General features: G+C 40.1%; 1 protein-coding gene across 6 annotated transcripts in view; it reads left to right on the top strand.

Moving 5' to 3' along the window:
- Window positions 1-18,104, top strand: part of LOC111160157 (R3H domain containing 2) — a 159,989-nt gene that overhangs the window by 99,287 nt on the left and 42,598 nt on the right. For all 6 annotated transcript variants that reach the window (XM_022523032.1, XM_022523034.1, XM_022523033.1 and 3 more), the window contains exon 6: window positions 17,655-17,854. In XM_022523032.1, the coding sequence (XP_022378740.1) occupies window positions 17,655-17,854 (200 nt within the window). The remainder of the gene's footprint in view (window positions 1-17,654; window positions 17,855-18,104) is intronic.

Genomic DNA, 18,104 nt, shown 5'->3' on the forward strand with positions numbered 1-18,104 from the left:
AGAGAGAGAGAGAGATCACAAGTAGGCAGAGAGGCAGGCAGAGAGAGGAGGAAGCAGGCTCACCGCCGAGCAGAGAGCCCGATGCGGGGCTCGATCCCAGGACCCTGAGATCATGACCTGAATCGAAGGCAGAGGCTTAACCCACTGAGCCATCCAGGCGCCCCCAAGACAGAGAATCTTAAGCAGAGTCCACACCCAGCATAGAGCTGACACAGGGCTCCATCTCACAACCCTGTGATCAGAGCTGAAATCAAGTCAGATCCTTAACCAGCTGAGCTACTCAGGTGCCCCCTCTCCTCCTCATTAATTTTCTTAGGTCAGTCAGTCTAAAGGAATACAGTATATATCTCTTCTAGTGATATATAAGAAAGGAGAGTTAATGTTACTAAAACGGCGCGGCATGAGTTGAATAAAAGTAAAAAGTGCACTGCCGGGGCACCTGGGTGGCTCAGTGGGTTAAAGCCTCTGCCTTTGGCTCAGGTCATGATCCCAGGGTCCTGGGATCAAGCCCCGCATCAGACTCTCTGTTCGGCAGGGAGCCTGCTTCCTCCTCTCTCTCTCTGCCTGCCTCTCTGCCTACTTGTAATCTCTGTCTGTCAAATAAAATAAATAAAATCTTTAAAAAAAAAAAAGTGCACTGCCTGGGTGAATATCTAACTTAAAGTCCAGGCACTGTCATGGGATGTGCTTAAGTGGACATTATATGTTCCTGGGGGAACTGTTGAAAAATACCATAATTAGGTAGTGTGGCTCTCCTTTTTTCTATTTAGTGGGGTGAACTAAGGGAGAAATTTTTTTATCTCCCAAACTCTTAAATGTTGGTGAGAAATATGAATAAAGATCTAAGTTCAAAGATACTCATCACAACATTATTTTGTTGTAAAAATTAGCAGCTTCCCTGGGGGCACCTGGGCGGCTCAGTGGGTTAAAGCCTCTGTCTTCAGCTCAGGTCATGATCTCAGGGTCCTGGGATCAAGCCCTGCATCAGGCTCTCTGCTTGGCGGGGAGCCTGCTTCCCTTCCTCTCTCTCTGCCTTGCCTCTCTGCCTACTTGTAATCTCTGTCTGTCATACAAATAAATAAAATCTTCAAAAAAAAAAAAAACTTCAAAAAAAAATAATAGCTTCCTAACTATACAATAATAAGGAAATAGTTAAAAATTATGGTACATGTGGGGTTCCTGGTTGGCTTAATCAGTAGAACATGCCACTCTTAATCTTGGGGTTGTGAGTTCAAGCCCCACTTTGGGTGTAGAGATTACTTAAAAAAAAAATTTTTTTTTTTTAAGATTTTATTTATTTGACAGAGAGAGACACAGTGAGAGAGGGAACACAAGCAGGGGGAGAGGGAATAGCAGGCTTCCTGCCGAACAGACATCCTGATGTGGGGCTCAATCCCAGTACCATGGGATCATGACCCGAGCTGCAGACGCTTAATGACTGAGCCACTCAGGTGCCCCTTAAAAATAAAATATTTAAAAAAAATTATGGTACATGTATGTAGTAGAATATTAGATAACTATTAAAGTGACTGGTAAAAGTAATAATGGAGAAAATGGCCACAGGTTTTTTTTTTTTAAATCACATTTTAGTAGTAGAAAAGACATGGTATAAAGATGTTCTGTGTAATGTATACTACATAAAAATTATTAGATATGGAAATACATGCAATGTGGACACAAATTCCATAGAAATATGGAAAAAAATTTAGAAAAATTTATCTGAAAACACTGTGCTGTTGATAGCAGTTATCTCTTAGTTATGGATTATGGCTCATTTTTCTTTTCTTTTGTGTGTATGTGTTTTCTGTAAGTATAAAGAAGCCTATCAAGGACCTTTTCTGGTCTTATTAACAAGGATGAAGGGGATGCCTAGCTGGCTCATTCAGTTAAGCACCTGCCTTTGGCCCAGTTCATGATCTCAGGGTCCTGGGATCGAGCCTCACATCAGGCCCAATGCTTAGCAGGGAGCCTGCTTCTCCCTCTGCCCACTGCTCCCCCTCCTTGTGCTTTCTCTCTCTGACAGATAAATAAATAAAATCTTAAAAAAAAAAAAAAAAAACAAGAATGAAAAAATTTTTAATCCTGTTAGTATTTGAAAGCAAATTTTCAGAATATATTAAAGTGAAGATAAATGTGATAACTTCTATAAATTCTTGAGTATGGTGTTTGGAATACAATAGGCGTATAATAAATGAGACCTGCTGTGGCTGTTGTTGGTACTTGAGGAAGATGACCTCCTCTGACCAGAGCCCAGGGTGGTTATCCTGAGAAAATAGCCTTTTCAAGCAACTTCCTGTGCTTCTCGGGTCAGTAAATATGCTGTGTTTCTGTATGTACTGGCCCAGGATCTTAAAAAAGCTGGTGGGCGGGGCGGGGCGGGGGGGCAGTTTGCTGCGCTGTAGGACCAGAGCAAAATGTTTGGGTTTTCTGCTCTGAAGGTATAAAGGAAATTCTTGTAGAGAGTGGCCTAGGAGTGATTCCCCCTCTCCCTCACTGTGACTTTTTTTTTTTTTTTAGTTTTGATATTATTTATGATTCCCACTACAAGTTACATTTTACCTCTTTTCTGGGTTGTCTCCTTAACAACCTTCATTCTCCTTAATATCTCCTTAATTCTTGAAAAATTTGAAACAGTGTAACAGGAAGCATTTTCTCTGTTCTAGGAATTTCTGGAACTCTGTCTATTGCTTCTCATGTTAGTCTGCTCTTACGGGTCCCTTGGAACTCAGTGCTGACAAAAGAGATGTAGACTTCCATCTACTTTGGACTTATTTGGGACCTGAGATGTGCATGTAAGAAACTGTATTCAGCATATGAAAAACATACTGGAAATAGACATGTGGGTGGCTATTTTTAGTGAGCTTTAGTGTCAGATCTTAACATCTGAATGTTCTTCATAAGCTATACTTCTTAATAGTAAGTGACTTGTATAATAAATACATGTTTAGTAAAGTCCTAGAAAGAATGATTGTAGTTTCTTACCATGGCTTTTATGTCTGAAACGATGTTCTCTTCTACAATGCAGGAAAATGTGAATGTACTTAATGCTACTACTGAACTGTATTCTTAAAAATGAATAAAATGGTAATTTTTATATTACATCTGTTTAGCACAATTAAAACAGAAATGAGCCAGATGAAAATGTACAGTTTCCAAGCTAATTTTGACCCTGACCATTCAGATTCTGTCTACTTCTTAGCATTCACTTACCATCATGTACCACAAGGTGGGGACCGAAGTTTCTTGTTGCATCCAAAGATATTATATCAGTTATTGGCGAAAAGCATGCCAGGAAAGCAGGATACCTTGTAATATGTCAGGTGGATTTTAGAATGTCAATGAGTGGGCGCCTGGGTGGCTCAGTGGGTTGAGCTGCTGCCTTCGGCTCAGGTCATGATCCCAGGGTCCTGGGATCGAGTCCCGCATCGGGCTCTCTGCTCAGCAGGGAGCCTGCTTCCCTTCCTCTCTCTCTGCCTGCCTCTCTGCCTACTTGTGATCTCTGTCTGTCAAATAAATAAATAAAATCTTTAAAAAAAAAAAAAAAGAAATTTAGAATGTCAATGAGTATCACTGGGGAGAATGATGGGTTGTTTCATTCTAGTCTCCTTGTCTAGTTTGTAATTATCTTGTTTCCTCTTTGCTTCAAGAAGGTCTACAGCTGAGGGAGAAGGAATGGGGGCATATGGTATGTGAAGAGCTAATATATTATTTCCTCATTTGGACATGGCAGTTTTTTTCTCTAAGCATAGTGAGGGTGCTGGGGGAGGGGAATGTAGAGAAGACAGACATAGAATTCGAAGGACGTATGAACTGTGGTTTGCAAGATATGGAGAATAAGAACCTGAGATCTGTGAGTTTTGAGGCTTATTTTAACAGTTCAAAAAAAATTGTGGGAAAAGGTTAGCTGTCTTAAATTAAAGCTTTTAGCTCTCCCTGTATATTGTGGCATGGGAAGCTTCAATGCCGTAACTTTAGTGGGGAAGGCAGCACTCCCTAATTACTAATCCTCAATTTATCTTGGTGTTGGTTTTTCACAATTCAAGGGTTCCCGAATTTCTCTACTGAAGTTAAACAGGGTAAAATCTCTGGAGTTTTTGGGATCCCTTGTTATTTGCATAGATTCATTGTCATTGCTGTCCACTCTTTCTCCCCAGTATTCATTTTTAGTATATCAGAATGGCAGGATTTCTTATTTGTCTGTAGAGACTATTTTTTGACAGTATTTGCAGCAGTTTCTGTGGGAAATGCATTATTAAAAAAAAAGAAAAAAAAAAAGGAGGAGGAGGAGGACAGAAAAGGCAGAGGGAATCTTGTCTTGTAGCTCTTAGTGATAGAGCCTGTTGCCATGGAGTCCTGGATCAGATTGGCTGACCTGGGGGCCAATGAGCAGATAGAACATATACATATCATCATTTAACCTTGCAGAATTCATTTACTCAATGATATGCGACAGTAATACCATAACTCATTTAAAGCTGTGAAATAAATCGTTTTAAGAATGGTATGAGATGTTTTTCTCTTCTCTTTCAAAATTTGCAGTTTAATATAAACACTGTAATGATACATCATCTTCTTAATGTGATTTGATTGGAAGAAGATATGGTGGGAAACACCTATCACCTGTTTGTGAGTGAGGCTGCTGCTGTAGTCAGTTGAGCTTATGCCAAGTCTAAACCAAACTCTCTGGCCTTATAGACCAGAAGAGATTTGTCTTTATATCTAGAGGTGCCTTGCTTATTTTGGTAACTTTAAATCTGAGTCAGAAATTGGCACCTTGTGTCTGATTTGCTTTTCCTTGTTTCTCTTCCACTCTAACTCCATTTGTCTGGAGTTAGAAAATAAGCTCGAGGGGCACCTGGGTGGCTCAGTGGGTTAAAGCCTCTGCCTTCGGCTCAGGTCATGATCCCGGGGTCCTGGGATGGAGCCCCACATTGGGCTCTCTGCCCAGCAGGGAGCCTGCTTCCTCCTCTCTTTCTGCCTGCCTCTCAGCTTACTTGTGATCTCTGTCAAATAAATAAATAAAATATTTTTTAAAAAGAAAGAAAATAAGCTGGAGGTTGCATCTGTGTTTTCCATTTTCACTTTCCTAGCCTGTTCATATTTATTAGGGTAGGTCTGGGAAATTTCACTCAGCTCAATGTTAGTTCCTTGTCATCGGAGATCATGGCATGTATTTTCTCCTGTACCTATTGCTTTAGAGATTGGAAATGAGTCATTCATACCAAGAAACCTCCCTCCCTAGATTTTTGTAAGTGAAATCAAGAGTATTATGTTCCTTTTCTTATATTTTACATCATAGATAGAAATTATGGTGTGTCATGTTCTCCTCTCTCCAGTGCTCCCATGCTTGACTATTTACAGATTTGAAAGACTGAAAGAGACCTCAAGAAGTCCATGAATTTGTTCTCCCCTTTTGAGGTATTTGCATCTCTATAAGTGAGATGTGAACTTTTCATTATACTGCCACTTTCTGTCTCAGAGGAAGAAAACCATCAGATTTATCTGTTAAGCAAAGACTAGCAAAAAGTCTGTTTGGAATCTAATTAAATAGCTTTTTGTTAGGGGAGGCCTTGGAGTAGGATAGGAAGTATTTGGGTTTGTTTGTTTTTATTTGTTTGTTTTTTTTATTTTTTATTTTTTTAAATTTATTTGACAGACAGAGATCACAAGTAGGCAGAGAGGCAGGCAGAGAGAGAGGAAGGAAAGCAGGCTCCCTGCTGAGCAGAGAGCCCGATGTGGGGCTTGATCCCAGGACCCTGGGATTATGACCTGAGCCGAAAGCAGAGGCTTTAACCCACTGAGCCACCCAGGTGCCCGTATTTGGGGTTTTATAATTTTAGTTATTATGACCAGAGGAAGGCTTACTGAGATAGCATTTCAGTAAAGACTTGAAGAGACGAAGTAAGCATGCTGTTATCTGGAAAATGATTGCTCTGGGTGAAGGAGGGAACAGCAAAAGTAATCACTGTAAAGTGGGCTTAGAGCATAGCGGGGAGCCAGTATGACTGGACCTGCAATAGTGGGGGTTGGGGGCAACATAGTAAGAGATGGGGTCAGAGGGCAAACTGGTATGAGATTATTTAAGTTTTGTAGGTCATTTTAAGAATTTCGGCTTTTGTTCTGATTGAGATGGGAGCCATTGGATGGTTTTGAGCAAATGTGTAACATGATCTGAAGATCTTTTTTTACAGTCACTGTGGCTGCTATGTTTAGAAAATACTGGAGGGAAGCGAGATTGGAAGCCGGAAACTAGTTAGTAGCTTATTATAATCATTCCACCAAGAAAGATGGCGGCTTGGACTAGGGTGGTAGCAGTGGAAGTGTGGGAAATCACCAGATTTTTGATGCACTTTGAAATTAGAGTGAATGAGTTTTGCCCTCTGATCACTTTGATCTTCAGTTTATTCTTCCATAAAAAAGGAACGATAATGCCTATTTGTGTCTAGCTCTGTGCACACAACAGAGTGAGTAATTCTAGAAGTAATTCTAGAAGTCAGGGCTCCTTAGGATCTGAATCATCAAACATTAAGTATTCTTTATACATCTGACCAGCCATCGTGGGTAACAGAGTCTGAAGACCTGGTCACTCTTCAGTGATTGATCTCTTGCCTTGGGCCTGTGCTTACAGCTATATCAAACATTGGAATTCTTTCTTTTGGAAGAAGCATTTACCTGAATTGACTTAAAAAAAAAAATTCTTAAAATACCAAAGTACTAAGAAAAAGTGGAAGCTAACAGGAAGGGGTAAATAAAATTCTCTTTTCTATTTCTTGTAGTCTTTTACTGTCCGCTTATCATTGAAATAGGTAAGAGTCTCACCTATGCAGGATAACATGGCTTCTACACTGTTCGGGAAAAGGGTATATAAAAGATACCAATTCTGAATGGAAGTGTGTTCATTCATAAGAGAAAAACAGTACCAGTGAGCAGCAAGGGAAAGGGGTCTCTCAGTCATTGTTCTCTCCCTTCTTACTGTGGAATGACATTTTCTGAGCATCTACTGTGTGCAAGCACATTGCACTTGTTATCTCACATGTTTTTTCAGCGACTCTGTGAGGTGTGTCTGATGCCTGATCTTACAAATGAGGAGGCCCAGGCTTAGTTACATGATTGCTAAGTTGTGAAACCGGACTCTCCTAGCCAAATTCACATCAAATTACAGAGTTCATAAAATTTATCCACTACAGGGGCACCTGGGTGGCTCAGCGGGTTGAGCCTCTGCCTTCGGCTCGGGTCATGGTCTCAGGGTCCTGGGATCGAGCCCCGCGTCGGGCTCTCTGCTCAGCAGGGAGCCTGCTTCCCCCCCTCTCTCTGCCTGCCTCTCTGCCTACTTGTGACCTCTCTCTCTCTGTCAAATAAATAAATAAAATCTTAAAAAAAAAAAATTTATCCACTACAACATGCTTGCTGCCTTCTATACTCTGGAGCTTGAATGTTCTTTATTTTGATGGGTGCTACCCCTAACTCACCCTACTATTATGTTCAGTCTTTTCCTTACAGCAGAGGTGGTACTAGAGCACAAGGGTGATGCTCTTATATTCTCCATAAAATGCCAACTTTTGGGGTCTCCGGCTGGGTCAGTTGGTAGAGCATGCGACTCTTAATCTTGGGTTTGTGAGTTCAAGCCCCATGTTAAAAATAAAATCTTTTAAAAAAAATACCAACTTTTCTTTATTTTAACTTCTTCTCTCCCAAGTACATATAAGCTCCAGAGTGTTGCTGCTTGATTTTTGCTTGTAGGAATCGAGGAATTATTACTGGTTTTATCAGAATTACTTTGTGTCTGTGTATATGCACATGCACACACATGTATCTAGTATCTTAGGAGTGAAGTATATTTTTCTCACATTCAGGAAATCTAGAGATAGTCTAGTCTGGGACTGCTCTAGTCAAGGATCCAGGTTTCTTTCGTCTGTTTCCTCATGATCTGTGGTTTTCAATCTTAGTATCATCTCACAGTCCCAGATGGCTGTTTCTACATTTAAGCCAGTAGGAATTAGGGTAAGTAGAGAAGGGCTACCCACTTCCTTTAAGGGTACTTCGTAGAGGTTGTATTTACTGCTTGTATTAATTTCGTAGGGCTACCATAATAAAATAAGACAGACTGGATGGTTTAAGGAACAGAAATTTATTTTCTCAGTTCTGGAGACTAGAAGTCCAAGATCAAAGTGTTGGCGGATTTGGTTTCTCTAGAAACCTTTCTCCAGGACTTGGAAATGGCTTCCTTCTCACTGTGTTATCGCACAGTTTTTCCTCTGCCCATGTATTTCTCATGTCTCTTTGTGTGTCTGGATTTCCTCTTCTTATAAAGATATCAGTCAGATTAGATTAGGGCCCCACCCCCACTCATTTTAACTTAATCACCTCCTTAAAGATCCCCATCTTGGGATGCCTTGGTGGCTCAGTGGGTTAAAGCTTCTGCCTTCGGCTCAGGTCATGATCCCAGGGTCCTGGGATCGAGCCCCGCATCAGGCTCTCAGCTCAGTAGGGAGCCTGCTTCCTTTCCTCTCCCTCTGCCTGCCTCTCTGCCTACTTGTGATCTCTGTTTTTCAAATAAATAAATAAAATCTTAAAAAAAAAAAAAAAGACTCCCATCTCCAAATATAGTCACATTGTGAGATACAGGAGGTTAGGTATTCAACATACAAGTTTGAAGGGGGATATAGTTTAATTCCTAACACTACTTCTTATGTCTCATGGACTAGAACTTAGTCATATCCTTGTATTTAGCTACAGTGGAGGTTGGGATATGTGTAGCTTTTTTCCAGGCAGCCATGTGCCCAACCTAAAACGAGTGGTTCTGCTAAGGAAGAGGTAATTGGATATTATAGAATAAATAGTGGACTCTCCTTTGCAGCAGAGGCTTAAGGAATAGTGATTCTTTTTTTTTTTTTTTAAAGATTTTTATTTATTTCACAGACAGATCACAAGTAGGCAGAGAGGCAGGCAGAGAGAGAGAGGAGGAGGAGGCAGGCTCCCTGCTGAGCAGAGAGCCCGATGTGAGGCTCGATCCCAGGACCCTGGGATCATGACCTGAGCCGAAGGCAGAGGCTTTAACCACTGAGCCACCCAGGCGCCCCAGGAATAGTGATTCTTAAAGGTTTTTAGTTCCTTCATATGAAATTAGATTCTTCTTTCATTTCTCTGGCAATCTCACATTTCATTTTATATTTTGAAATATTCTTTTAATACTACATTGTTGGCTTAGGTGTCCTCTCTACCTAAGGCAGTGACATTGACTTCTAAAGTCATCACAGTAGGGCAAGGTAGACTTACCCACATAGCATTTAAGTTAGTAATAGAAGGCATCATGAAATGCCATGAACAGTAGGTAAGTTGTGATTTTTTATTCTCTTTGCCAGAATGTCTTCTCTGGATTCAGCTGGGAGCACTTTTGCCAGGGCGTGGGAGAATACAGTATGAACTTTCAAGGTCCTATGCCTCCCTAAGATTCTGTGATATTTTCTTCATAGTGGCATTACTATGATAAAACTAAAGAAAATGGAAGCAGCAGAAGGAAAGGCACCCACCCATTGGTGCTCTTTGCTTAAAAGAGGAGGAAATTTGATTTGTTCTGTTTTGCTCACAGAAGTAAAATGGGCATTTTTGGCTAGAAATGTAGAGAAGCTAATAGAAACTATAATGATGCCCAACATTTTAGTCCATTGATTAAAAGCACCTGTAGTTCTCATTTCAGGACAAGTACAGCCATAACAGATATTGAACAAAGAAAGAAGGTACATGTCCAGAACATTTTAGTCTTGTTCCTTTCTTTAGTTTGCCTAAGAAATTGCTCTAAAGCCAACTCCTGTGGCCTTCTTTATACACCAGTAAATCCTTTTGCATTTATAGAGTGAAGTGATCTTCTTAACACTTCCCTGATCTAAAAATTGGTAAAATTGTTGTCATTATTGTTATTTTTATTGGCCTAGTACTAGTGAAACCTGTGACTGTTGACTTTTGAAGTCCTTAAAGGACTTAGTGACTGTCACATAACTGTAGCCTTACATGTTCCATAAGTACTTTACTCTCTAGTCCCCCATATTCTGCTTTCTCTCTTTGAAGAAAAGGGAGTATTGGACCCATGTCTCTTATTTATAACTCAGTAGGGTCTTTTATCATATCTCCCCAGGGCGGTTTTGCTATTTACCTCTTCAGGCAGGAAGTTATCATACTGTTCTTGGTTTTCGTCCTTTGAGCACTATAGTGGAAAGAACATGGGATTTTGTAATCAAGAAGACCTGGATTTGAATTCTACCTCCTTATACATATTGTGTGGCCCTGAACAATTCACTTAATATTTCTTACTGTTAATATTTCATTCAAAAATTGAGATAATTTTTTATACCTTGAGAAGATCAAATAAGATACTCTCTATAAACTGTAAAAAATTTAAAGTCATGGGGGTGACCCAGATTGAGGAAAAAGATGGGAGAATGTAGAAACCCAATTTTTGAACCCCCAAATTTGTCCCCCAGCAACACTCTGTAGAGAGACTTTGGTTCTAGGCACCCCTTTCATCCCCTTCATGCCCCAGAACACTCTTTTTTTTTTTTTTTTTTTTTTTAAAGATTTTATTTATTTATTTGACAGAGATCACAAGTAGACGGAGAGGCAGGCAGAGAGAGAGAGGGAAGCAGGCTTCTCGCCGAGCAGAGAGCCCGACGTGGGACTCGATCCCAGGACCCTGAGATCATGACCTGAGCCGAAGGCAGCGGCTTAACCCACTGAGCCACCCAGGCGCCCCCAGAACACTCTTGAATGTCTACCTTGGGACACCTACAACTTTGGCTTTGGGATTAGATTCAGCTAGGTTGGAATCCTGCCCTTGCTCCTCTTATATTAACTTGGGAAAGTTATTTAATTCCTCTGAGTTTTAGTTTCTTCCTTTTTTTTTTTTTTTTAAGATTTTATTTATTTGTCAGAGGGAGAGAGAGAGAGAACACAAGCAAGGGGAGCAACAGGCAGAGGGAGAAGCAGGCTTCCCGCTGAGCAAGGAGCCCAATGAGGGACTCGATCCCAGGACCCTGGAATCATGACCTGAGCCGAAGGCAGACGCTTAACTGACTGAGCCACCCAGGCATCCCTGAGCTTAGTTTCTTCATCTGAAAATACCCTGACAAGAGTTTTGTTTGGATTAAATAAAGTAATATGCTGAAAAATAAATCAGAGGCAAAGAAAGCATGTAGACTTTGGAATCAGACAACACCAGTGTTCTCATCTGGTTCTGTTATTTAGTGGTGGTATGACCTTGAGCAAGGTGATTAACTTCTCTTGGTGAATATGAGTTGAAGTGCATAAAGCACCAGGTTCATAATTGTGCTCAGTGAACATTAGTGCTTTTTCCTTTTCTCCCAGCTCCAGTCAAATGTAGGAATAGACTTGCCATGCATAAGCGCAGACTTGTTTTGTTTTTATCCTGCCATTTTAACTATAAGGATGTTTTGTCCCCGTTGTCATGACTCCTAAGGGCATTTGTGTGTGTGGTTTGTGTGTGTTTATATGTGTGTGTGTGTGTTTAAATAACATACAATAAAATGCACAGATCTTAGGCATTCAGTTAATAACTTTTGACAGTTGCATACACCCATGTAACCACATCCCCCAACAAGACAGAATATTTCCATCACTTGAAGGATCCCTTATACCCATATTTTACCCCCATTCCTAAGCAAGCACTTCCTGATTTAAATCATTGTAGTTTAGTTTTCCATGTCCATTAACTTCTTGTAAATGGAATTATGTTTTTTTAAAGGGAGTTCTGCATTCTTTTACCTACCATAATAGTTTGAGATCCATCCATGTTTTTGTGTATTTCAGTATATTCCCAGCAAAGTCCCCTAGTCTTTCTGATAATGGTCAAATCACTGGTCCCTTCCCAAACCAGTCACAAAAAGGAAACAATTACCATAATTGGTGTACCTAATTAAGGTCCACCTCCTAGGGTTCAGAATAGGGTCAGTTTCTCTGATCACGTGTCCTCAGAACAAGGCAAACACCAAAAGTTCTTTCTTTTTTATTGTGGCACAGTATTCTATGAACATATAGTAATTTGTTTATCTATTCTCTTGAGCCTCTAGATTTTGAACAGTTTAAAAAATATATTTTTTCAGTTGAGAGTCATTTATTCTTGCTATACAAATTGGCAGAGGACTGGTAAGTTTACAAGAATTTTGCCACAGGGTAGGTCAGAATTTTTGGCCTCTAGCTATTGTCTTCTTGCTTACATTTTGTCTACTTGGCCATAGATTAAAAGGGAGAAAATGCCCTTCTGTCTCTGAGTGTCCCCTATATAATATATTCTTTTTGGCCTTGTGCCTAGAAAGTTGTTTATGAGTTGATGGAAGGATATATAATTTCACTGTGCTCTGGAAGGTACTTACCTTGGCAGTCAAAAAATTTATGGGGAATATGCAGTTTTCTCCCTGAAAAAATTGCCGGATCTTGGCTCCCAATCATCTTCCCCATATCATCCTATTTCCTCACTCCATCTCCTTGCTCCCCACTTCTGGCAGTCCCCTCTGTGAAGCTTTGAGCCACTGAGTATCCTCAGGAGACATTCTGGCTTAAAGTTATACTGTTTGCCTGGACAAAATGTACAATGTGCAGAGATAGTTTGTAGGGAAGCATGTATCTTGGCTCTCCTGGGACGTTAATGTCTTTGCTTTGTTCTAGTCAAGTTACATATGAAATAGTTCTTTTCTTCTTTTGACTGCCCCAAGCCCTTCATCTCCTCTCTGTACCAAATAAACCATGAAGAGTAGAAATTATTTCTCTGCTTTTAACCCTTTTCTACTAGCTTTATTCTTGCTCCTTAAGACTTTTTAAAAAGTTATTAAATTGTCTTTGTCTTGTCCCTCAGCTGGAACCTTCACTTTTTGCATTGAAAATTTTGTTTCCAGAAATTTTTTGCCATAAGAAAAAGGAGAGACTTCCACATAGGATTGCAGGACTGGAAATGGACATAGTTAAAGTTTATTTTGTAGAACAAAAGAGAGCCTCAGCTCAAGAAATACAATTTTGAGCTCAGTGTGTCTTCCGGTGGATCTTGACTCTGAATAGTAACACTCTGACCTCTCATAACTAGCCGTTGTTAACTTGAAGGAAGCTTTTTTTTATCCTGAAGCAAAATGGTGAGGAAATAAAACCATGTGATTTAAAGACCTGCCTTAAGAAGCTGGAAGTGTTTAGAGAAAGAAGGAAGATAAAGTTGTCTCCTGTAAGGGGCTGACATGGAAGGGAGATTAAGCTTGTTCTTTATGACTTGCACAGAGAACTAAACTGAGGCCAGTGGCAGGAAGTAACCGGAAAGGAAGTTTTGCCTCTTTACACTTTCCCCCGAAAAAAGGTTTGTATATGGAAGAGATGACTTCCTTTCACTAGATGTATACAAACAGGGTCAAGCCAACAATTTTTCAGAGTTATTGATGATTCAGGAACCTGACTGAGAAGGTCCGTGAATATAAAAGGATGAAACTAAATGAGAAAGCTTCTGCGTCCCTTTCCAATTGTGAATTCCATGATTCCATTGTATCTTTGGTAGACCTTCCGTTTTCTGCCTAGTCTTTGAGCATCTGTCCCCTTAATTAGTGGAAGTATTGCATAAAGGTTAATAAAGCAAGTGCTAGAGCCATATTTCCTGGCTTTGAGTCCTGCTCTGCTGTGTACCAGTTGTAAGTTATTTAATTGCTCTGTACTTCAGCTTACTTACCTATAAAATAGTGATGATAATAAAATATATATCTAATACAATTGATGTAAGATTAAATGAGACACTTAAAACACTTTAGGATAGTGCCTGACACAGCATAAGCACTCCAAAAATTTTAGCTGATACCATCAATTCTCTCTTGCTCGCTTGCTCGCTGTCAGTTATTTCTACTTACAAAGCTAGGCTTGTCTGTCTGGTCCAGGTAGTCCCTCTCTTCACCTACAGTTTCTGATTATCTCAGGATGCTTCTGGCTAGAAGGAATGGTAAACTCAACTCAAAATAGCTTAAGTGATAATGTACCTCATGTATCAAGAGGTACAAAGCTAGGAGGATCCAGGCTGACTAATTCAATCTGCCTCATAGCATCAAGGATCCAGGCTTATTCTCTCTGCTCCACCATCCTCCTTGAGTTAATAGAATATTGCAATCCAGGCATCATCTGTACACAAGACTACCTTCAGTAAAAGATAACAACCATTTTTTTCCTAGTGGCTTTTTTTTTTTTTTTTAATAGAATGAATAACCTTTCTTTGAAGCTACTCACCTGGCAAAGTCCTCTCATATTTCACTGGGTATGATTGAGTCACTTGCCCCTTCCTAAATCAATCACAAAAAGGAAACGGAATTACTGATCTAGCTACTTAGGATCCCAGCAAAGTGTCCTAGTCTCTCTGATAACGATCAAATCATGGTCTCTTCCCAAACCAGTCTCAAAAAGGAAACAATTACCATTACTGGTGTACCTAATTAAGGTCCACCTCCTAGGGCTCAGAATAGGGTCACTTTCCCTTAAATGAAGGCAAACACCAGAAGTAAGTCTGGGCTAGATTGGTATGTATGGAAGAAAGGGAAGATTTGGGTAGTGTGCTAGTGAGCTAGTGTACCTTTTCCTCTGCTGTTGCATTTTCCTTGGAGTAAGAATTTTTCCCTTAGTGCTGTGGCTGAGAAGCAGTGTTTAGACACTGTGAAGTTAGTCTAGGTATCCAGATAGTTGAGTCTTTTCTGATTTATGTGTGAAAAGGAGCTGCAAAGTTGTTATTCTCATTTGAAGAAATATACCTATTTGGTAATTGAAACCTGGAAAAAGAAGCACCCAACTGCTTTATAGTTTTCCATAGCACCTTCCCCCCCTTTTTAAATTGAGATATAATTAACATATAGCTAGGTGTAAGTTTAAGGTGTACATAATGACTTGACATATATGTATACTGAAAATGATTCCCACAGGGCCGCCTGGGTGGCTCAGTTGGTTGAGTGTCTACCTTCAGTGCAGGTCATGATCCCAGGTACCTGGGATGGAGTGCTGAATTGGGCTCCCTGCTCAGCGGGGAGCCTGCTTTTCCCTCTGCCCACTGCTTCTCTCTTTGCCCGCTGCTTCTCCCTCTGCCTGCTGCTTCTCTCTGTGTGTGTTCTCTCACTCTGACAAGTAAATAAATAAAATCTTTTTAGAAAAGAAAAGAAAATGATTACCACAATAAGTTTAGTTAACATTCATCTCCTTATTTAGCTACAAATTTTTTTTTCCTTGTGATGAGAACTTTTAGGATCTACTTACTTAACAACTTTCAGATATACCATACAGCGGTGTTAACTATAGTCATCATGTGGTACATTGCATCCCCAGTATGTATTTGTCTTCTAATTAGAAACTGGTACCTTTTGACCACCTTCATCCAATTTCCCCATTTGCCAGCCCTCACATTCTCTTTCTGACAGAAAAATCTCTTTGAGATATTAAACCTCAAAAAGAAAATACTGAAGGTCTGTTATGTGGTAAAAGAAGTAAACCTAATTTTGTGTGACTGGACAGCAGATTTAGCATCAAGATTGAAACAGTACATAGCTTATTATAGGGAGTAGCTCTGTAGCAGTAAGAGTATATAAAAAATAGTGGGATGATCCCTTGCCAGGAGTTTCCCAGGAGAGGCTTGCAGGAAGTTACAGAAAGGAAGTTCTGATGTGGGGAGATTGACAGGGGGGTGGTGTTGCATGCAGGCATATTTAAGAACTCTTACAATTCTGATCTCTATTGATGTTTCCCAGCTAAGAGATATGGAAAAGGCATGTGCTGAGTTTTATTACACTTCAGACTGAAGAGAATGGGTGCTTGATTTACCTGTGGGAGAAAAAATCGCAAGTGTGTACATGCAGTCTCCATGAACAGCCAAAATTCCATAAAGCTCCATAGGTTCTCTTTTATAGAACCCTCTAGGTACTAGATCCAGTTAATTAAAAAATAGAATATTGGCCATTTTCTTGTGTGGTCAGTTTCTTCCAGTATTTGTCATCTTAAATTCAACTGTATGACTATGATTATATGAATGACTCTCTGGCCTTTTAAAGGCCTTTGTCCAGCCCTCTGCAAACTGTCTAGGCACCTGCAAAAGAGCCCCCACAAGGTGAACAAAGCAGTAATCTTACGGACTAATTTACACCAGGATGAGATTACCTGTGCTTCTTAAGGAGCCTTCAGGGTCTCATCTTTTGAACTGATTGGAAGGAGGAAAAAATGACAATGTGACAGTTTTCTTGAATCATTGCTATATGTTTGTTTGGCTCAATTTCTAGGGCCACGTGAAATAAACATGATGTCTGGGAGCATTACCTTTTTAAAGGTGGGAAAGAGAAGTATTCGGGATTGAAGGGCAGTCTGTAATCTATAGTAAGGAGGAACCTCTACAAACTACTGTTTCTGTGTGCTTGGATTACTGTGTTCACTTGCTCACAGGATTTCCCAGGTATCCAGAGTGAGTGATAAAGAGCTGGTTATCCTGCAAGACAAAAGCTCTGTGCACTGGGACGCAGGGGAATGACTGAACCCAAATAGTGAATAACAAAGCAAAGATTCTTAGGTCTTCATTGCTTAAGATAAAGGAAAGAATTTAAGAATCTATAACCAACATCTGATTTTGCTGCCTTTTGAAGAGGGAGATACTTGAAGTTGGTAACATTGTTGTGGCTTGTGGTCGCTGTGGAAGTTCTCCCTTGGGAAGAGAGAGTGGTCCTTGCTGGTAGTGAATAGAACTTTATAATATACTTTTCTTTCTGGAGAGAGTCTAGTGCTCAAGCTGAAAATGTGAGCAAATTTCTGTAGGAAAAAAGACAGGGCAAATAAAGTGCTAAGAGGACTCATACTACATTGCTTTAGAACTGGATCCTGGTGAATCTCAGCGTAATTACCCAAGTAAAAGAATCCAGATAATGTATGATGTAAAATGCTAGCAAATGCAGACTAATCTGTAGTGACAGAAAGCAGATCAGTCACAGACTTGGGGAGGGGCTTACAAAAGAGCAGGAGGAACCTTGAATGTGCTTGCCATCTCGATTGTAATGATGGTTTCACAGGCATGTGCATGTTCATAATTCATTATATTGTACATTTTAAATATATGCAGTTTATTGTATGTCAGTTTTATCTCAGTAAAGCTTTTATTATTTTTTTAAAAGATTCTATTTTTAAGTAATCTCTACACCCATCATGGAGGTTGAACTTACAACCCCAAGATCAAGAGTCACACACTCCACTGACAGAGCCAGCCAGGCGCCACTACCTCAATAAAGCGTTTAAAAAAAGAAAGAAACTGGGGCGCCTGGGTGGCTCAGCCATTAAATGTCTGCCTTTGGCTCAGGTCGTGATCCCAGGGCTCGGGGATCAAGCCCCACATTGGGCTCCTTGCTCAGCGGGAAGGCTACTTCTCCCTCTCCCACTCCCCATGCTTGTGTTCCTGCTCTCTCTCTCTACGAAATAAATAAAATCTTTAAAAAAAAAAAAAAAAGAAAGAAAGAAAGCAGTCAGTCAATCAATCCTGGGTCACCATTTATCCAAGGACCCTTTGTGGGTTACAGGGTGGCTGCTGCAGACTAGTATGTGAAGTGCAAGTCTTGTGTGTATGTGAAGTATGGATAAATGCCTCCTGTTTAATGCATTTGACATTTCTTTAGGAGTCCATAGAGCCCACTGTATTATATTGAAGAAGATGTCTAACAGTAACACTATTCAAGAGACCCTGGAAATAATGAAAGAATCAGAAAAAAAACTGGTGGAAGAATCTGTAAGCAAAAACAAGTTTATATCTAAGACTCCAAGTAAGGAAGAAACTGAGAAAGAGAGTGAAGATACTGGTTTGCGTCCAGAGACACAGGTAAGGATTAGAAGTGCATCATATGCACACTTATTATGCCTCAGTAGAAATGTCATCGTAATTGGCATTGGGAATCTGTAAGAAGCTAGTCACTTGATTCTCCCTAAAAATCCAATTTTCAGCTTTCAAGAACTGTCTCCTTCCCTTTTTGTCATAGAGTCCCCAGTGAAGTCTAGAGAAGACAAGAGTAATTTCCTAACCCATTTGGACCTGCATTACACTGGGTTCTTGCTACATTTGATATTTTTTA

Source organism: Enhydra lutris, unplaced genomic scaffold (genome assembly GCF_002288905.1).
Source record: "Enhydra lutris kenyoni isolate GAN:26980312 unplaced genomic scaffold, ASM228890v2 scaffoldscaffold74, whole genome shotgun sequence".
Lineage (NCBI taxonomy): Eukaryota > Metazoa > Chordata > Mammalia > Carnivora > Mustelidae > Enhydra > Enhydra lutris.